We start from the raw sequence: 21,703 nt of genomic DNA, 5'->3' as shown, positions 1-21,703 counted from the left end.
ATACCGTATGTGTAAATGGTATATGCATGCTAAACAATTATTTTATGAAGTATAAATATTATTGGTATAAATTATAATATTTGAATATATTATACTAGAAATATAAATGGCATATAAAGTTACATTGTTAGTTTTGCTTTGTGTCTTTTATATTCAGAACTCTATGAGGTGCTAATTATACTCTATGTATACATCGCATATATTTGAATTGAAATAAATATATATAGATCCAAATCAGATGTTATATAAATCTAAAATACCGAATCCTGAAATGTAAAAAATATACTATATGTATCTAGGGTACAATCACTTTATAATCCGTATAAAATGTGTATAAATTTTAAAAACTTACACCGATAACACCTTCCAATTCTGAAAAATACACACAAATATTCCAATTATATGTTGTGAATATAACATGTATGGTAAAAATAAGTCATCACCAAATGGTATTCAGAGATACAGAAATATACCAATAATATATTGTATATATAACATGCACGGTATAATTCAAATTTTATACAAGTACGTTCTTTTCTCGCCAAAAGTTTTGCTAGAAAGCTTCCATGGTTTCTCACTTATAATTTGAATTTTGTAATGATTTTGGTGAACCTAACTATGGTCATGAAGAAAGGATGGTGGTGTCTAGAAGGAGTGGGGAGAGACATGGAGAGACTTTGATAGAATATTGAAAGCAAGTGATATGGATGAATAATAAAGAAAAAAACGAAAGTTGTTAGGGGTGATGAGAGAGAAAGTATAAATTGATCCCTTAATTTGTGGATAATTGATTTTTAAATTTGTTAGTCATTTAATGTCTAAACCTTTAATGTGCTAGACTTGTAAATGAATTTGCTATTTTATAATAAATCAAAAGTGATGTTATTTAAACAAATAAATTTACATAAGTGACTTATTGTGTAAAAATCTCATATCTCATAATAATAATACTAATACTAAGGCCCATTTCAGAGAGGGGCTACCTTGGGCTGACGAAACGGTCTGGTCCCATTTCATCAGTTGTGAAAGTCCGCCTTGTTTTGGCTGAAGAATGAAGTATTTTTAGCCCCGGAATTCCTGACAAATTTCATTTTTATTCTTCTTTTTGCTCTTTTCACATTGTTTTCACATATATATTGAAAGAAGAAAAACGAAAAACCCAACTAGGGATAAATAGATTATTTTGGTATACCAGTTAAGGAAACAATTTCACCTTATTAGAAAGGAGAAGGCCGAAGGAACCGGGTTGAAACATACACCCATTGCTATTCTCTAACTTGGCAATACTCTTCTTCTCCTTACTTATTCTGGAAAATAAACCGAAGAAGAATAAATTTATGAGTTCTTGTTCCAATCAAGGTAATCTCTTGCTTCAATTTCTTAGTTTTATGGTAGAATTTTGGTATTTAGTAGATTAATTTCAGTTATTCACAATAGACCTGCGATAGCATTGTAGACATAGTACCTTGTATAAATCTCCTTTATAATTTCACTGGACCTTGTTTACAGGGACAAAGATAAAAGCAGTAGTGAGTGAAGACTTGAAATGGAGCTTGACCTCGATTCGTTTTTAGAGTCACATGCTGATGACGACGACGATGATCACTTACTACATCATCGCACTGTTGATGAAATTCTCCTCAACCACTCCTCCTCCTCTTCTTCTTCTTCTTCTTCACCTTCTCCTCCTTCTTCGCCATCTGCTGCACATGGACACAATTATCTAGATCGTCGCAGTCGCTCTGTAGACTCGTCTTCCCAATCTGCAGAGCCAAGACCTGAGTCAATTAGTAGCAAACAATCCAGTGAATTTTTTTCACCACCGGCAGGCCAGACTGTGTTGCCACCATTTTTTAATGGGGTCATCAGATCAAATTCAAAGCCCGGGGATGCCTTCGCTGCGGCAGCTGCTGCATCACGCTCCATTCCTGCACCTCGTGCAGCAGCCATCAAATCCAGAAGAGCAAGCTCTGCAGTGTTGCAAAGGGCTTTGGAAACTGATGCATCGGCTTCCATAGCTCCTCCATCCCGTAATGATACCAACGTTTCGGACAAAAATCTTGATACGTTTGGGCGCTCAGGGTTTTTACACGAGATTGGTTCTGAGAATATTGACTTGACTAGTAAGGAGGTTTCTACAGTGGATGCAGGTCAGGATAATACGAGCGTTGCTGGAGATGATGTTTCTGAGATGGATGAATTTTCAAATAAAAGTAATTTGAAGGAAGCTCCAAATTATACTGGATCTCTAGTGGAATTTCCTACTAGAACTGAAAAAGACTTTATTTTTAATGAGAGCTCTAGGCTGGATGAGATTGAAGATAGGCAAGTTCAATCTTTATCTGGAGGTGAAGATAATGTTACAAGTGCTGATAGCAGTGAAGAAGCTGCTACAAATGAGATACTCTCTTCTCCAGTTTATGGCAGTCCTTCTGACAAAACTGAAAAGGATGGTGTTAAACATGAGCTTGAGAATGTAATTTCTCAATCTAAAGAGGAAGAGACCTGTTCCCCTAGAGATGAAAACGATTCTCTAGATGATGCTGCAAGTATCATTGAGGAGTTAGTTCTACAAGGGGAAAGTATGAGGGATAGTACAACGCCTCTGAAAAAATACCACTCTGCCTTGAAGCCCTTAGAATTGGCTGAGGAAGCTGAAAAGAAGCAGGCCTTCACGGCTATGCACTTGGAAGAAGGTGCTGCTGCTCAACCAATGAGGCTTGATGGAGTTCATAGGGGTTCTAATGTCTTGGGTTACTTTGATGTAGATGATAATAACACTATTACTCAAACCCTGTTATCTCAAGCTTTCAGGCGAGAACATGGATCTTCGCAGGCCTTGGCTGTTCACCTCAACTACATTGCTGTGGGAATGTCCAGAGGATCAATTCTTGTGATGCCAAGCAGATACTCTCCACATCATGCTGATGACATGGATGCTAAGGTTTGTTTTTCTGCTAATTAGCTTTGTGCACCAGTACCTTATTACAGTGACTGACCACATTCTCAGTTAGGTTTCAACAAAAAGTATTGGTCTATTCCAAAATATATTATTCTTTCTTTCTTCTTTGAACTTATGTGAATGTAATTTAACAAATATTTAGCTATATGCACTTCTGAGAAGGAAATTACTCATTGCTTATTGTAGAATCTCTATATCTGTATTGTGGATTTTTTCTTGTTACTTAAGTTAAAGGTTTTAGATGCTACTGAATTATTAAATATGTTTCTTTCTGATGGCAGAAATGTCTATATATTTCAGATGTTGATTTTTGGGTTGCCGAGAGATAGACCTCAAGTCCCTGTAACTTCCTTGAGCTTTAATCAGCAAGGGGACTTGCTCTTTGCAGGATATGGTGATGGGCATTATACTGTATGGGATGTGCAAAGGGCCTCTGTGCTTAAAGTTGTCACTGAACATAAAGCTCCAGTGGTGCACCTTTTATATTTAGGGCAGGATTCTCAAGTTACTCGTCAGTTTAATGTGCTCAGCGGTGATACTAAAGGTGTAGTTAAGTTAAGCCGGTTTAAAGTGCTTCCCTTGATCAATATGATCTCCCTTTCGAAGTCACAGGTAAAAATATCCTTTTTATGCTTCTCAATTGACATGAATTATGGGAATGGCTAGATTGAATAATATACTTTAATACATTTAAACAGGAAATACTAACGGAAAACAATAGCACTACAATATGTGCTGTGCCACTACTATCTGGTGAAAGTTATGGAGGTGCAATGGTGGCTTCTCTAGATGGAGGCAACCCTTCTTTGATTGAGGAAGGTGTGGTCATATTTGGCACACACCAATATGCTCTAGTGGTATGAAGTTTTTAGAAGATTCATTTCCTTGGAAGGACCTCACAATCTCCTCAAACCCAAATTCTTTTTAAATGATCAGTTTAACCTTCATTCCTACTTCTTGCTCAGGACTTTTGTTTCACTGTCTATTGCAGGCAAAAATAAGCCCCACATTTAAAGTTTATGCTAAAATTGCACGCTCTGATGGTGTTAGGGAGGGTTCAATGCCATATGCTGCTTGGAAGAAATGTATGGGATCACTTAGTTCTTCAGGTGTTATGTGTGAATTCCGCCTATGGTTACTTTGCATTGAGGCTTGCTAAGATTGTTTTTCTTGCAGCAGAAAGTATGTCCATTGAAACATCAGAAAATGTTTCACTGCTTGCAATTGCTTGGGATCAAAGTGTTCAGGTTGCTAAGCTGGTGAAATCAGAGCTAAAAGTTTGTTGGAAATGGACTACAGATAGCTCAGCAGTTGGGCTGGCATGGTTGGATGAACAGGTGTATAAATTTCTTGGTGCTTTATCAGGAACTTCCTTTTTTTTGTCATTTATCTGCAATATGTGGTGTACTTGCATTTAGTTTTTGACAGAAGTACAAAGATTACAAGGGTTTTTTACTTGTCCAGATTTTGGTAATTCTCACGGCAACTGGACGACTTTGTTTGTTTTCAAAAGATGGGAACTTGATCCACCAGAGAAGTTTTGCTCTGGATGGATCTTGTGGAGATGATGTCATGTCATACCATGCCTACTTCAGCAATGCTTTTGGAAACCCTGAGAAAGCGCATCACAATTGTTTAGGTGTCAGGGGGGAAACTTTGTACATTCTGCGGCCATCCCAGCTTGTTGTTTCACGCCTTCTTTCCTGGAAGGAACGAATAGAGGTTTTGCATAAAGGAGGTGACTGGACGAGTGCGCTGAACATGGCAATGTCTCTTTATGATGGTCGAGCACAAGCAGTTATTGACCTTCCAAGTAATTTGGATGATGTTCAGAAGATTCTTATACCATATCTTGTACAGTTGCTGTTGTCATATGTAGATGAGGTATTCTCCTACATAGCAGTGGCATCTGGCAACCAACATGGGCAGTCAGGCCAATCAAATGAATCTAAGTATGATGCTGACTTTGTGCATCCTGATATTAAGGAGCAGTACACTGTGGTTGGTGGTGTTTCCGTTGAATTCTGTCTTCATATCAAGAGACTTGATGTTCTCTTTGATGAAATTTTTCCGAAGTTTGACGCTGTGAATCACAAGGGTATGTTGCAATGTGTTTAGACTTCAACTTTCTGCATTATGTCTCATGTCAACTATTTGCAAGCTTGCCTCTTTGATGCCTCCTTGATGAAAAAGAAAATTGCTTATCATAACAAAACTATAAAATATTAGTGATGCCTCCAGTACCATAGTGAATTAACTAGGTAACGATTTATGAGGAACTGATGATAATAGGGTGAACATATTGTTAAGCAGAGAGTTTGAATCGAAGGGACAAACCATAGTTTGAATAAACAATTATTTCACGTCTGTTTAGTAACTTTTTCTTTCCCCCCAGTCCCCTCCTCTCTCCTGCCTACTAACCTCTGGAACTCAACTTTCTGCAGTAACTGACATCCAATATATTAGAAAACATACAATATCCATTTTTCTGGCAGTATAAAACAAATTAAAAAAAAATTCTTCCAGAAACTAGCTATATATTGATAAGAACAATAGGGAAAACTGATGCATATTGGAGCCCCAACGGATTGGCCTTGTAGTCCCTGGTCTGACAACCTTGAGAGTTCAATTTCTGACAGAGGCAACACAGAGTAAATTCTTCTCATCTGCTTAAGACTTAGCCGGCAAAGTTACCTGTTCCTGTGCTGGTGGGAGTTAGCAGGTACATGAAAGATTAGTTGGTTAGTTGGTCTGCTCAGGCTAGTTTGGACACCACTGTTATTAGAAAAGGTAATAGAATAGAGACATTTAACAGACTGTTATTTAATCCTTTAATTCCATTCATGTTCCCCTAATGGAAGTCTGGGCTTTTGCCTTTTTCTCTTCTTATTTTACTCCAATTTGCAACATGTGTTATCGTGATGAAGTTAATAGACTGTTCAAACTATATGTTTTGATGTACAGATACTTTTTTGGAGCTTCTGGAGCCATATATTTTGAAAGACATGTTAGGATCTTTACCACCTGAGGTATTTCCGTGGTTTTGATTTGTGACGAACTTTTGAATTGGGGGTTTTTACACTCTTATTACTTTACTGTGCCACTGTTGCACACTTGCTTTGTGGTTCATTTATCAAAGCTTATAATATGGTTGTTGATCTACTTTGATCTCTTATTGCTGAAGATAATGCAAGCACTAGTGGAGCACTATAGCACTAAAGGTTGGTTACAGCGTGTTGAACAGTGTGTCCTCCACATGGACATGTTGTCCCTGGATTTCAATCAGGTATTGCTGCATGTTTTATACCCGTCATGAATGTTTTGGTTAATAAGACAGAAGTGCAAAGGAGATTGTCCTTAAACAGGGGAAATATTGCATGTAAAAAGTTGCATGAATGAAATAAAGCTTCCATTATAGGCTTGATCTGCAATTGTTTTTTTCTCTCTTTCCTGTGAATTTGTTGGACTTTAACTGTAAAATTTTAATCTACTTTGTAGGTTATTCGCCTATGCAGGGAGCATAGGCTGCATGGTGCATTGATCTACTTGTTTAACAAAGGTCTTGATGATTTTAGGACTCCTTTGGAAGAGCTCTTTTTAATTTTGCGGGATAGCAAAAGAGAAAGTGCTACTACTCTTGGGTAAGTTGATAAATGTGTATAATTGTTTGAACATGTCTCATAACTTCTACAAATTTAATGCCCCCATCTAATGTAAATTTCTGCCTAAAGTAGGTGATCCAATTCCTAAAGTTTCATCCATTTTTTGACATCTTTTGAAATGTACTTGGTGTTTCAAGTAAACAAACTTTACTTTCCTTGTGGAAACAGGTATAAGATGCTCGTTTACCTCAAGTACTGCTTCCAAGGTCTTGCTTTTCCTCCAGGTTGGTCTGCAGTATGCTATTTGTAACATATACACAATTAAATTTGAGATGGTTTACCGCTTGATAAACTTCTTTTTTCTATGCTTGCTTGAACACTAAACTGCCGTTAGTTATTCCGTGCTTTAATAGATTGATAGCAGAAGAAAAGGGGTTATATTTTGGGTTTCACTTCCTAGCAACTCTATTATTTTTCTCTATTGTGGTGGTTGATTCTTGTGATATCAGTTAAATTTGAAAAATTTGACGGTTAGTTCAACTGAGGAAACGAGCTAGATTAAAAGAAATATGGAACTGTCAAATATTGTATGCACATATAAAGTTAAAGTTAAGACATTCAGCTTCATGTATTTTGAGGGCAATTGAATGCATTTGACATTTCCCTTGTTTGTGTGAGCATCAGAGTCTTCGAGGAGGCAATTACTTTGGTTGGTATATGGTTGTGTTGGTTCTTTTGTTTGAAGAAGTTGAAGTACTTTAAGGAGAAGTTTTTAGATAGATAGTAGTTCACGGAGAAGTTGAAGGATAGGAGCAAGAGGTTTTGGGGACGTAAAAAATGGGATAAAGAAGGTGTTAAGAGAATCTTGAGAAAGTTAAAAGATAAGAGGAATATTCCCTCAAGACATATGGGGTTATTCTCAAAATCAATTTTCAATAGTTTTGCTATCTCCATTACCTATTTCCCCACAATATCCACCGTGACATGTTGCATTGCCTATATCCTGTTATATTTTCATATTTAGTCTTTGAAGACTGGCACAGTAGATCTCCTAATGATATGTGCACCTCGGCATCTTATCCAGGGGAGAAACAAGGACTGGGGATGGGGAGTTTATGCTGAAGATAATGAAACTTTAACTAAAAAGATGTTTTAGCTACTCTGCATTTCTGCCTTTTTTCTATATGAGAAAAGTGTATTGAAAATCAGCACAAAGGCTGTGCTGGAGCCAAATTTGCAATACAAAACAGCAAAAAGATGTGTCGTTGTTCATCTTACAAGGACTCAATAATCTCTATTAAAGGTTGAGCATCTTCTAAAAAGCTTTCTTTACACCAAAAGTGAAACAGAAATATATAATTCATTTTGATTTTCTGGATTAAATTACCGCTTCCTTATGAGCATCTTGCATTTCTTTCCCTCCATATCGTTCACCATATGCATGCTGGAGTTGTCTTCCACCACTTCTCTCTGCTTCTTGTGTGGACCTTCCTGTGGTATTTTCACACACTATCTTTTACTTAGCTGTTCTTTTTGTGTTTAGCCTCAAGCAATTGATGATGAACTGTGTGCAGGGCGTGGAACTCTCCCTCCCACACGTGTGCCGTCTCTTAAAAGAGAGCTTGTGCAGTTTTTGTTGGAGGAAGCGAGTTCTCCAAATTCTTCTACAGCAATGTGCTTACCATACAGTGGACCGCACCCAAACCTGCTCTCTCTGTTAGAGCTCGACACAGAGGCCACCTTAGATGTTTTCCGATATGCATTTGTAGAAGGTGGAAACGAAAGTTTCAGTCCTGCATGGAATCCAGCTAATTTAAAGACGGAAACAACTGAAGTAGACATTTTAGCTATTGAAGGCGAAAACTTAGTTCAGAAAGTAGTAGATGTTCTTGCTGCCATTCTTGATATGAGTTATTTCCAAACTGGTGGTTCTTTTAACAGTAAAGACGAAAGATGTACTGACATTTGGCCTACAAAGAAAGATATCGAGTACATATTAGATTTTATTTCCTTTTTTATTACCTTTGAAAAAGCTACGGTTTCAAAAGATACCCTTCGTCAAATTCTTGAGTATCTGACACTGGGGAACGAAACTTACCCCAATGTGTCTAGGCGGATTGTTGAAACCTTCAACAGAAGACAGAAGCAACTGACTGCACTTTTAGAAGTTTTGCCAGAGGAAGACTGGGATGCACATTACTTACTGAATTTATGTGAGAAGGGTCAACTGCATCAGGTACTTTTCCTTGTTAACTGTTTCTTTTCCTCTCTCTTCTATCATGTATCAACAAATTCAATTTATTTAAGAGGACATGCTTATTATTTTAGGTCTGCGGCTTAATTCATGCCATCCGACATCAGTATCTTTCTGCTTTGGACAGTTATATGAAAGCTGTTGATGAGCCTATTCTTGCTTTCATATTTATTGATAGCATGTTGCGGCAACCGAGAGGCAAAGAATCTGATGCTTTTAGATCAGCAGTCATTTCTCGAATCCCCGATCTACTCAAGTTGAACAGGTTGCTATACAATTCCACAAAGCTTGTCCTTCATAGTCAAGCTGGATTTTCATGAGATGAAGTTCATTCTATGCAAGCGACAAGTTATCTAACCTATTATTTTAGAGGAGAATCACACGGTGCTGAAATATCTTTGCTAATTTTGGTATTCTGCAGGGAAGGAACCTTTTTTCTGATTGTCAATCATTTAGGAGAGGAGAAGGATTACATTTTGTCTCAGCTGCGGTCTAATCCGGAAAGTCTTTTCCTTTATCTGAAGACGCTCATTGAAGTTCATTCAACAGGCACCCTAAACTTCTCTTCTCTAAGAAAAGATAATGCTTCAGACTTTCGTGGAAGCAAGAGACTTATGTCCTCTGAAATGTACCTGGAAACCTTGTCTGACTTACCTAAGCTCCTGCAGAATTATCCAATTCACATAACTGATGAAATGACAGAGCTTTATATTGAGGTGAGTATTGTTCTCAACTGGGTAATGTGTACATCGAAACTTGTTCAGGGCATCTTTTGCTCCTTCGCATGAATATAAGTTGCATTTTGCTTTTATTACACTTGCATATTTTCAGCCTTCTGTCACTCTCTCCTGTATATATGAGTTTGGCTTATGTGCTTGTTTGTGCTGTCCTAATGCCAAGTCTTTCCTAGGCTCCCTCCCTTGTTTATTCACATCCTTCCTGTACCTTCCGCAAAATAATTCAACATATTATCAGAAAAGCTGCCTCTGGATGTTCTGAGCAACAGTCAAATGTTGTCTAAACATAGAAGAAAAATTTGTTTCGTACTGACCTTTTCGTCGGGTACTCATACATTGGTAAAAACGCTCCATATTAGAGGTCTACCTTTTATCCTATACAGGTAAGATAGCCTTTCTAGTTCACTTTCTTTTCCTTCAACTTTAGCTCATCGTGCATGAACTTTTCTCCTGATATGCCCTGTCTTGATGGAATACCTCCTCTCTTCTTTTTTTTTTAATCAAGTAATTGGAGTTTCACTGAAAATGCATCAAGAGGATGCTAAAAATTATGGCAGAGAGCAAAAGAGAGAAGCTCCTGTATGGCGCTTTGCTATATGTGGTCTAAGGAACTCAAAGTCAAAAAACTGATTAAAATTATTAACATGGAATCTACACCAGCAAAAAACGTTTACAAGGCATCTAGGTTTTAGAATATTTTTTTATAAGGACTCCATCAAATCATCCGCAATTTCTTTCCGTCCATAAACACCAAAAAGTGATGGACTTACTGACTTTCCACTGCCCCCAACTTCTGTAGGCTTCTTTGATTTGAAAGGGCATTAGCCAGTGTACCCCAATAGGCAGAAGAATATACTGCATATCTCTCTCGCTATCTCACAGTGAAGTAGGAGGTGACATGTCAGATGCTATAGGCACATATAGCATCTACTGCTGAGAGGCTTCTTATCAAATTTTCATGTGTTAAACAACCACCAGATAAGGCTATCCAACTGAAGCAAGCTATTTTGGTAGGATTTATGACCTTCCACACTATCTTCCATGTCAATCTTCTCTGACTCTGCTGCTACTGGACATATTGAAGTAGCATCATTTCACAGTAAAAATACCATTGTTACCACAACTCCACCCCAACTTACATCATGAGGGGTTGACTCTTACTTCTAGCCTTGATAGAAGATTTACTACTTCCTCCAGTTCCCTGTCATGAATATTTCTTCTGAATAGTAAGTTCCAGTTGCCTTCTACTCTACAATGACTTACAGCAGCATGTGGGGATGAGGGCAAAAGGTATAGTTGCTGGAAATTTCTCTTCTAAAGAGTTATTTCTAAGCCATCTATCTTCCCAGAACATGACGTATTTACTATTACATATCTTGAATGAGTGTTTTGGCTAAATTCACCCCACAACTAACTGATGTATTTTCCATGGACCCTCTCTTTTGCCTCCAGCAGATATGACCAACTACTTGTCAGCCTATTTCTTTAGAGCTATCTTAGTTTTTTATTCTCAATCAGTGTTTTATTGCATCTAAATAAAGTAATCTGGCAACTTTGGTACAATCCCCTGCTGTTAGTGATAATAACTACCAGACTGTGTTGTAAAAACCAGAGTATAGAGATTTTCTTAAAAGTCTGCTTCAGAATATACAATATAGAGCTCTGCAGGACCTTCATGCTTCACAACTAAGGCTCTAAATGAAAGTGGCTTCTTTCCATGTCAAAAAGAAGCCACTTCCATTTAGAGCCTTAGTTGTGAAGCATGACTTAGGTCCTGCAGATGCAGTTTAGTCTTATACTGCCATTTAAGTCCAATGTCTTCCTTATACAATTTCTTTTGTGTAGCTGTTATGTAGGTATGAGCCTAAGTCAGTCCTTGGATTTTTGGAGACTTTTGAAAGCTATAGGGTGGAACGCTGCTTGCGTTTGTGCCAGGAGTATGGAATTGTTGATGCAGCTGCTTTCTTGTTAGAAAGGGTTGGTGACATTGGAAGTGCCCTTTTGCTTGTTATATCTTCACTTAATGAAAAATTCATCCTGCTTGATACTGCTGTTGAAAGTAAACACTCTGATGCGGCTCCTGAGCATTTCAAAGCTACTTTAAGCAAGAAAGAGGTTTTTTTCCTCTATTACTCTTTTATGATAAAGGTTTGTCTTGTTAGGTCTAGTCCTTCAACATCTTATTTTCTTGCAGGTCACTGTCATACTAGATATTTTGCGCACTTGTATTGGACTGTGCCAGAGAAACAGCCCCCGATTGGACCCTGATGAAGCAGAGAGTCTCTGGTTTCAATTGCTTGATTCGTAAGCCAATTTCCTTTATTTGCTTATTTTCTTGCTTACCTTAACTATTCGTGTTCGCCAAGTTTCACTTTAGTTCCATTTTTCATTTACTTTGACAGGTTTGTATTCCCGTTGGTAACTTTACGCCTTCTGAACATTGATCTCTTATTTTATGTGAAAATATCAAGATTCTTGATTAGTAATCTCCCTGTTTAACCGTTTCACTGAAATTGAAAATAGAAACAAGTTCTTTAACAATATCTAACTACTTAATGTTCTGCATTAATAGAAATTCAATCTAATAATACAACTTATGGAATTGGAAAGATTACATTTTTAAAGTTCCACTGGTATCCAGATTACATAGCTTTTCATCTACGACTATTATTTCTCATCAAAATAAGTATGCTCCATGTGTTTGGTTGATCTGAAATCTTCTAAAAAATATAACACTTATAAGTTATAACACTTATAAGTTATACTCCCTCCGTTCAATTTAGATGAGGTAGTTTGACTTGGCACAAAGTTTAAGAAAGAAAAGAAGACTTTTGAAACATGTGGTCCTAAAAGCTTAAGGGGTAAAAGCTTTGTGGGGCCATAATATTTGTGTGGCTATAAAAGCTTCTCATTAAGGGCAAAATGGGTAAAATAAAAAGTTCCAAGTTAAATTGTTTCTAAATATAGAAATGTGTCATTCTTTTTGGAACAGACGAATAATGAAAGTGTCATTTAAATTGAAAAGGAGGGAGTAACTAAGTAACTCTGTTGTTATATGTACACTTGAAAATATAAAATGTTTTTAATCTATGTTTTGTTTGTAAAACAAGTACAACTACAAGGATTCCAAATTAAATTGAAATTCAGAAATTCGAACCTAGTATAAATTACTCATTAAAATAACCAGTTAGAAACTCACTAAGTTGCTCGGATTCGGGTGCGGGTGTCCGATATGGGTGCGGATCTAGCGGTCAGATCCTTCATGATCTAAATTTTAAGATTCGGGGGTACGGATCCATGTACTTATACGGGTTCGGGGATTCAGCTAAAAATAATTCAAATATCTAAAAATAGAGCTATAAAATATGCCTAAACTATGAGACATTATGTGAAAAACTTTCATGGTGCTTGTAGAGCGCAGGAAAATTCATTAACCATAAAAAGTGAAGAATATTAACATTTGAACTAAGCTAATAAGAAAACAGAAAACATTTTCTAACTGGAACTTGTAGGCCTCCTACATTTCCAGAGGAGAATCCAAGAAGGAGATTGTTTATGTCCCGAATTTCTATGTTGATTTGGTCAAAGTACCCAAAATCGATTGACCAGGTACGGATCTACACCCACACCCACACCCACACCACACCCATGTCGTCGACACGGGTGCGGCACCGAAGGTGAAGAGTCCGAGCAACTCCGGAAACTCAGGTCTATTTGCATGAGAATGACATTTAATGTCAAGCAAGAGTTAGAACTCATATTTTTTATGCCTAAAATATAAGTAATAGCATTAAATTAAAGCGTGATAGTTGGAAGTCATGTTTATTCTAAGTTGCTTGGACTCGGGTGCGGGTGATCGATACGGGTTCGGATCTAGAGGTCGGATCCTTCATGATCTAAATTTTAAGATTCGGGGATATGGATCCAAGTAAGGATACGAGTGCAGGGATTCGACTAAAAATAATTCAAATATCTAAGTAGATTTATAAAAGTATGTCTAAATTACAAGACATTATGTGGAAAACTTACAAGGTACTCCGAGAAGGAGAAAATATTGATCAAGAGGAGAATCCGAGAAGGAGATAAAAGGAAAAGGATTGGCATAGAAATTTCTATATAAAAGGTATTACATTTCTTCAATTTCACCCTAGCTTTTGTTTTGATTTCAAAAATCATTATATCTGTCTCGAATATCTCCGTCGATTTTGGTCAAATATCTCCGTCGATTTTGGTCAAAATTGACCAGATCTGGTACGGATCACACACCCACACCCACGTCGCGTCGACACGGGTGCGGCATCATAAGTGAAGAGTCCGAGCAACTTAGTGTTTATTTGTGCCTGAAAAGTAGCTTTTTTAATAGGTAAAGAAAATTCCTTTCAGGCACAAATAAAACATAACTTATAACTATTTTCTGTCCATAATAATCTTTTCTATTTACCCAATGGATTTCAAATCGCCGGAACAAAAATGGATCGTTACATCATCTGCATCACCTGCTTATTGATTCCCTCTTTTTATTCCTGATACAGTTTTTGTGAGCCTTTGATGGATTCACATGATCACAGTAAAATAAGGTACAAAGAAGAAGAATGCATGCAAGAAGGTCAGCAGGCTTGCAAAATTCAGTGGAAGGTGTCAAAATCTCATAGAAATGCTCACATCCTCAGGAAATTGCTTTCTGTGTTTATCAAAGAGATTATCGAAGGAATGATTGGATATGTAAGCCTCCCAAGGATCATACTAAAGCTTCTTTCAGATAATGAGACACAGGAATTTGGTGATTTCAAACCTACTATACTGGGGATGCTTGGAACATATGATTTTGAGAGGCGGATTTTGGTAGGTTTCCTTTTATGTTTCTTCCTCATCTCTCCTATCTTGTGAGTACGGCGTGTCAATAAGATTATCATTGAACATCACTCATTCACTCTATGTAAATTGCTTGTGATGTTTACTTAAATAGGTTTTTACTTGTTGTTTGGTGTCTGAATGTATATCCTTTGGCCTACACCTTTTTCTTCATTTGGTTGCAGAAGAATTCCCATATCTGGCTAATCAATGTGTTAAACCCTTCAAACCTGTGAGTTCTCTCAAGCAAATATTTTGATTAATTGATGAAAATATGAGAAGGTGAAAAAATAATAAATGTACACTTGTGCATGAGTCATCGAAGTCCGTTTTCTTCCTTTTTTGTTGTTCTTTTTAAAGGTTGTATTCTTGCGTCGGTGGCATCCTGTGCAAGTAACTCTTTCTGTTTCTTGGATCCCAATTTCAAAATGTCTCAACTTCTATGTAGAAACCTCAATGTGGAAAACTGATTTGCTTCGCTACTTGATGTATTTTGTTTGAATAACTGGAGAGGCGGCAAAACCATCAATCCTGACTTCTAACCAGAACAGCTAACTTGAAAAGAACAAAAAAATTGGTAATTTGCAGTATTTTCATAGTGACTACTTCCATACTCTGTTACAGGACACTGCTAAATCATTGATTGAAGATGATACTTATTCCTCCTTGAGCTTACTGAAGAGAGGAGCTTCTCATGGATTTGCACCGCGGAGCCTCCTATGTTGCATTTGTAACTGCCCCCTCACAAAAGATTTCTCAGCTTCTAGCATTCAAATTTTCAGCTGTGGTCATGCAATACATCTCCAATGCGAACCTCAGGGAAATGAAGCTTCATGCAGGGGAAACTCAGCTGGATGTCCTATTTGTATGCCAAGAAAGAATTCAGAGAGGTTGAGAAGTAAATCCGTGCTTGTGGAGAATGGATTGGTGAAGACTCTATCAAAATCTCATCAAACACATGGGATGACTGCTCTTCATCCCCATGAGAATGATGGTTTCGACAACTTCTATGGACTCCAGTCCATTTCAAGGGTATGCAAATATTTCACTTTAGTATAATTGTGTGGTTGAGATTCCCATGTGCCCCCCCCCCCCCCCCAAATTTAGGCTCCAGTGATCACATGTGAAATTTTTACAGTTTGACCTCCTGCTTAATCTTCAAAAGAACAATCAGTCAATGCAAATAGAGAATATCCCTCAGTTGAGGCTTGCACCACCTGCTGTGTACCATGAAAAGGTTAAGAAAAGAAATGTTCCCTCAGCTGGAGAAAGCAGCAATGGTCTGGCGAAAATGGAGAAACCCAGCAGGAGCAAGCATCTCAGAGATGTAAAACTTAAAGGATCATCTTTAAGGTTCCCCCTAAAATCAAAAGTATTTGGTGAGATTGCTATTCTGCACATGCTTGATCCTTAGATGTGTACCTCTAATTTCTAAAGCTTGTTTAAATGACTATAGGTAAAGAGAAGAACATTAAGCTGTGACCAGCTCATGGACGGCCAAGGTTAGGTGATTTTTCCTCTCTGGAAGCTGCAAATCTGATCATTATCTTCTGGGTTTATCTTCATTAAGCTTGTTGTTATAGCAGAAATTGAATTCGCAAGAGGAACTAAGTGTGGCTAGTACTGAGCCTGAGGTTAGATATTAGGATTTTCTGCTCTGTACATTTGGTATCTGCCCCATTTTATTTGTGAGATTAGGGGGGCAAATGAATTGGAACTGAATTCAAGTTCTAAATTTGATTAAGTTTCTTCAGTGAGCCTTTAAGATAAACTCAAAGTTGATTGTAAAATTTTATCTAATTTTCAACACTAATGAAGTGGTATAGATGATATTTTGGTAGCAAATAGTAAAAAGATGGGAGGAAATAATATCAACTAATTTTGAGAAAGAAGCACTAAGATTTTTAGTTGTATTTGAATTTTAAGATGTTGAATTGGTCAAAATAAAATAGGTTCCCTGTAAGATAATACAAATACTTATCATCAACACCATGAGCTAATGTGTTTATTGGTAACAGCAATTTCACCAGAATGATTATCGGTTTCTCAACGTATGACCTCTCATAGCCAAGACAAATTTTAGCTAAGCATCTTCGAGCTCCTATATTCAACTGAATTTGATTGAGAATTTAGGAACTAATTGGTAAAGATAAGGAGAACTATATCCTGACAGTGGTATTCTATTAAGACACGATGGCTTTATAATATTCTTGAAGTCACACAGATCTATTATAGCAAGCTTTAGGAAGAATATTGCCACACAAATGGCTGGATCTTGAATGGGTTTCAAATTTAAATGAAGTGATAAAAATCTATTATGCAAGCTTTAGAAGGATGTTACCCCACGTGTATGGTTGGATCTTCAATGAGTTTCATTGGGCCCCACCGCAGAGCAGCGTTATCAAAGGTGCGCTTAAAGCGCGCTTAAGCCCTAAAGCGAGGCTCAAAACACGTTGAGCGCTTCGCCTCGCTTAACGAGTGCTTCAATGTTGTCATCAAGGCACTAAGGCATGCTTTTCCTTGCCAATAAGCGCAATCCTGAAGTGGCGACACTAAACAATTGATATTTCACTTTATCGTAAATTATCTTCAATTTGTTTGCCCATATTTAGTATTCATGCTTATAGATATTAGTCTTGGACTACACACATATTTGTAGTTTTACTCTATTTGCGCCTTTCTTCCTTAAAGCCCATGCTTTCTTTGCGCTTAAAGGCCCAACAGACCTTAGAGCTTTTTTGCGCTTTTCGCCTTTGATAACACTGCCACAGAGTAGTGAGAACACTTCCTCTATTGAGAAATGGACTACCTGAAACCTAAACGAACTCCAAAAAGAGAGGATGATAATCACCTTATGGGACTTCTTTGTTTGTTTTTTCTCATTTTCGATGTTAGTTTGAGCTTAATAGTCATAGTAAATGTTTGACGCATGTTATGGTGATGATGGGGGCTCATCGTTTTGGTCGTGAGATTATTAGTGGCAATCTTGAATGTAGTGTAAAAAGCATATGTATATCGAGTTGCAGTAGATAGAGCAGTAACAACAACTTACCGTTGCTGGACTTCTATTGGTTTCCTCCGCTATTTATGTTTCCAACCTGAACATAGGAAAAAAGTAAAGCTTCTAAAACCAACAATAATTTAATTATATGACATGGACGAAATGTTTTTGAAGAATAATTTTTAATTAAGCTAGGCTAGCACATCAAGATAGAACAGCAGGAAATACAATCTTCTAGCTAACATGTTTGACAAGTTATTCCTACTATAATATCTTGGGTGAGTCAGAGATTGAGAATCTAGTTAGTGCTATTTGAACTAATTCAAAGCAGTGGGCATGCTTAAGTAAAGGACGATGCTGGAAAACAGCCTATAGGAAAGAATATGAAAATAGCAGTTCTTAAAGTTTTCTGGAATGACTTCTAGTAATCACGTTACTTGTTGCAGTACAATCCAACTTCATCTCCTGAATGAACTTGCCAATCTCTTTCCAAGTCCATCCATCCATGGACATAGAATTCGTCACTAGACCCTTTCTCTATGAAGGTTGTCACATTTCTATATCTTACTGGTTGATTTTCATCACTCACATACCATATGGCAGCCTTATTTCCCAGCAGCAAAATATAGTTGATGTTGATCATTTCATAAGTCCAGAACCTGAAAACATAATTGAACATGTTGTCATGTGACACCGCCATCCTTCTGCTGGTGATATCTCCATCCACTGATGTCTGGAGTTTCGGCCAAGGCCCGGCTTACCTCTGCAACATTACCCCCTACCCGTCGTTGAGTTATTTTTGGAAAAGGGTCATAGTTACCCCTCTACTTTCAAATATTGTTCAAATATACTTTGGTCCAAATATACCCCCTATCCGTTAAATAATCTGGTCCCCGCCTAAAAATAGACACGTGGAGGGCTAAGGATTAATTTAAAGGACCCTTCCATTTTGCCCAAATCAACACCCAAAATTCCCATAACCCGACCCATTTGAATCCATTTAATCACCAAAGAAGGGTCTTCTTCACGAAAGACTTTAGTTTTCACTCTTTCCCTATATTTCTCATTCCAAGTGGAGCTGCTGCTTACATTGTTTTCTGAATTTACATCATTTAAATCAACACCCACCACATCGTATTGAAAACTGTCAAGACTGAGAAGGACTATGTCATCTTCTTCAGAGGAAGAAAGACCAGTGCTTGCGGGGGTGGTCTTGTTGAGGTCGGGCTGGGTCAAAGCGAAGAAAAATGGTTGAATAGAAATGGGTTTTGCTTGGATTTGAAGATAGTGACAAGTTCAATGTCCTAAAAATCTCAAGTCTTTCATATCAAGATTTTCACGAAACTTTTCAACTTGAGCTTGTGCAGAACCCAAATGGTTGAATTGAAATGTTTTTTGCTTTTGCTTTATTCTGCTGGAGAGGGTGTTGGGTGTGTCGGTGTGGGTGGTTGCAGCGAGAGCGTGTTGAACTGTGAAATGGAGAAAGGGTTTTTTGAAGAAGGGATAAATGGGGATTTGTTTTGTCATTTTGAAATTGTTTGAATTTGGGCTTATGATCAAATTCAAATTTGCTTTTTGCTTTTACTTGTTGTTTTGTCTGAATTAATGGGTTGGGTTAAGAGAGTATTTTTAGGGAGGTAATGGGTCGGGTTACGGAAATTTTGGGTATCGATTTGGGCAAAATGAATGGGTCTTTTAAATTAGTCTCTAGCCCTCCACGTGTCTATTTTTAGGTTGGGACCAGATTATTTAGCGGATAAGGGGTATACTTGGACAAAGTATAACAGTAGGGGTTTTATAGTCGAATAGTGAAACGGAGGATAAATACGAATAATATTTGAAAGTAGAAAGGTAGATATGACCTTTTTCCTTTTCTACTATATACTTCACATCCCTTCTAAACTTACCAACCTCACTTCTTCCTCTTCCTCATCCTTGTAAAGTTTCCCATGCTTCTGTTTCCCTTCCTGGAAAGTAGGAAATCCTTTCTTCTGATATGAACTTATTTGGCCTATGCAATATTGGAAAATCACTAGAAAAACAGCAAACTTGAAATGATAACGCAGCTAAGGTCAGGAAAAGTGGGACAAGAAAAAGGTGGGATTCTTGTGTCTTTTTCCCATTTCTCAGTAACATTAACCGGTAAATGATTTTGAGGCATTTCCATTTCTTCTGTTTTTTTTTAGGAGAAGGTGACCTTTAAGGCTCCTGATCAGTCAACACAGGATATCAATGAAAACTGTGGAAGCAGTGGCTTTACGTGAAGGTTAGGAAGGTTCTTCTACTTGATTATCTCTCCAACTCTACAATTGAACTTCAGGCCACTCATCAAATTGAGTGTCCTGAACATTATATAGGTGGAGGAGTGTATTCGATGATGGGTGTATCAGTGGTTTTTATGTGATTTCTGAAGCTGCTATGATAAAAAATGGCGGCAGACTTGAGGCAAACGGATCTGTCATCAAGAAGGTTTAGTGGGAGTAAATGTGAATCTAGCTTGTAATGAAAAAGAACTCTTGGTGTGAACATCTGTTACTCGGTTAGTGCTTTTACCAGAGAACTTCTTCTGTTTCTGATTATTTTCTGTTGCATCCTTGCGACGCCAAGTAAGTACCCATAACAACTTGGTTGAGCAGATCAGGGAATTACCACACCAAAAAGTTTTTGGACTGGTTTTAGGCTCTTTTCCTGTGCGTTTTCTGGGAGTAAAGTGAGCTTTGTCTGTGTGAAACTGTAAATAGCTCTGTGAGAGTTAGGTGTTTTGAAGTTTGAAATAAAGAAGATAGTAGAAGAAGAATAAAAAGAAGAGGGAAGAAGAAGGTACAGCGGAAGAAGCAGTTAATAGTTTTCCGTATTTGGCTAAATTTTCAGTGGCTATTGGTGCACCTAGCCCTTGTCAGCTCTTTTGCTTTAGCCTAGTTTTTTTTTTTTTTTTTTTTTTTTGTATCAAAGCTGACTCTTTCTCTCTCTATTGTACTTCTTACATCTCGCTTTACTTCATCAAAAAAAAAAAATTAAAATAAGAATGGGTCTGAATTGAATACTGTTAAATGATAACAATGCATGTAAAGACACATGGTGATGTGTTTTGGTGTACTATAGGTGCGAATAAGTTTTCTTTTATGAGGCATTTATAATAGTTAGGCAGCTTTGATTACTTTGATCTGTTACTGTGCTAAAATAGGACAAGTTCATCATCATATTGTTGCATTTTGGCCGTACAAGTGTTTAAAACTTTCTTTTCTTCTCTAGTAAAATGGTTAGCAACTAGGGCTTTTGCTCCTTTTCTTCTATGGAGGAGTTGTCCCTGCGCTCACCATTTCCATTTTTACAGTTGTCATCTCCAAAGTAGTTTCTTTTCTTTAGTGGGTCATTCATTTTCATTAAAGAAGACGGAAAAAAGACTGAGTCTTTATTGTAAAAACAACGACCCAGTATAATTCTACTAGTGAGGTTTGGGGAGAGTAGTGTGTACGCAGACCTTACCCCTACCCTGGGGTAGAGAGGCTGTTTCCGATAGACTCTCGGCTCCCTCCCTTCAAGAACTCCCCACCTTGTTTTTGGGGTGACTCGAACTCACAACCTCTTTGTTGGAAGTGGAGGGTGCTCACCACTAGAGCATCCCACTCTTGTCTCTTTATTTATTGTAAAAACAAAAAGAAATTTCTGGGTTTTGAAGAGTGAGTTGAAAGATTGATGGCTAAGACTAACCTGGGAAGAAAGACCCTGATTCTTACACTTAAGGGCACCAACAAAGTCGTTAGACCTGGTGATTGTGTTAATGAGATTCTTATTCTGATAAGCCTCCTTATGTGGTAAGAGTGGAGAAGCTTGAGGCTGACCACCCCAACAATGTGATAGCAGTGTTATCAAAGGCAAAAAGTGCAAAAAAACTCTAAGGTCTGATGGGGCTTTAAGCGCAAAGCACAAATAAAGTGTGGGTTTTAATGAAGAAAAACGCAAATGGAGAAAAACTACAAATACGCATGTGTAGTCCAAGACTAATATCTATAAGCATGAATACCAAATATATGGACAAAGAAAATTTACAATAAAATGAAATATCAATTGTTTAGTGTCGTCTTCAGGATTACGCTCGTTGGTAAGGAAAAGTATACCTTAGAGCTTTGATAACAACACTAAAGCGCCCGCTAAACGATGCGAAGCGCTCAACATGTTTTGAGCCTCGCTTCGGGGTTTCCTTTGATAACATGGTGTGACAGTTAGAGTTGGACGGTATTACTGACCTGAGGAGTCTATTGGTGGTTGCAGATTAGGTACATGGGGCCAAAGAGC

At 37.6% G+C, this 21,703-nt stretch overlaps 1 protein-coding gene across 10 annotated transcripts; it reads left to right on the top strand.

Moving 5' to 3' along the window:
- Positions 1–1,154: 1,154 nt before the first annotated feature.
- On the top strand, positions 1,155–20,503 carry LOC104090830 (uncharacterized). Of its 10 annotated transcripts, none has more exons than XR_001968180.3 (23): positions 1,159–1,359; positions 1,510–2,944; positions 3,263–3,574; positions 3,661–3,819; positions 3,954–4,071; positions 4,142–4,299; positions 4,427–5,060; positions 5,927–5,991; positions 6,147–6,248; positions 6,461–6,603; positions 6,793–6,848; positions 8,139–8,800; positions 8,893–9,083; positions 9,240–9,534; positions 11,401–11,670; positions 11,750–11,859; positions 14,088–14,397; positions 15,031–15,438; positions 15,545–15,785; positions 15,863–15,908; positions 19,444–19,504; positions 19,594–19,673; positions 19,765–20,503. XR_001968180.3 is itself a non-coding variant. In XM_018768998.3 (21 exons), the coding sequence occupies exons 2-20, from the start codon at positions 1,547–1,549 to the stop codon at positions 15,886–15,888; spliced, it is 5,658 nt and encodes a 1,885-aa protein (XP_018624514.1). In that variant the 5' UTR covers positions 1,159–1,359; positions 1,510–1,546; the 3' UTR covers positions 15,889–15,908; positions 19,594–20,503. The 10 variants fall into 10 exon arrangements, 5 of the variants coding, with proteins under 5 accessions (XP_018624516.1, XP_018624514.1, XP_018624515.1 ...); XR_011407756.1 differs by having other exon boundaries at positions 15,863–15,913; XR_001968178.3 differs by lacking the exon at positions 19,444–19,504.
- The last annotated feature ends 1,200 nt before the right edge of the window (positions 20,504–21,703 follow it).

Source organism: Nicotiana tomentosiformis, chromosome 5 (genome assembly GCF_000390325.3).
Source record: "Nicotiana tomentosiformis chromosome 5, ASM39032v3, whole genome shotgun sequence".
Classification (NCBI taxonomy): domain Eukaryota; kingdom Viridiplantae; phylum Streptophyta; class Magnoliopsida; order Solanales; family Solanaceae; genus Nicotiana; species Nicotiana tomentosiformis.
The sequence above is the reverse complement of the archived record's forward strand: the minus strand, read 5'-3'. Positions and strand labels throughout refer to the sequence as shown.

Coding starts and splice junctions, on each gene's coding strand:
- LOC104090830 (XM_018768998.3), top strand. CDS start 1,547: ATGGAGCTTGACCTCGATTCGTTTTTAGAGTCACATGCTGATGACGAC. Junction 5,061..5,926: donor TGACGCTGTGAATCACAAGG/GTATGTTGCAAT, acceptor TTTGATGTACAG/ATACTTTTTTGGAGCTTCTG. Junction 14,398..15,030: donor ATTTTGAGAGGCGGATTTTG/GTAGGTTTCCTT, acceptor ACTCTGTTACAG/GACACTGCTAAATCATTGAT.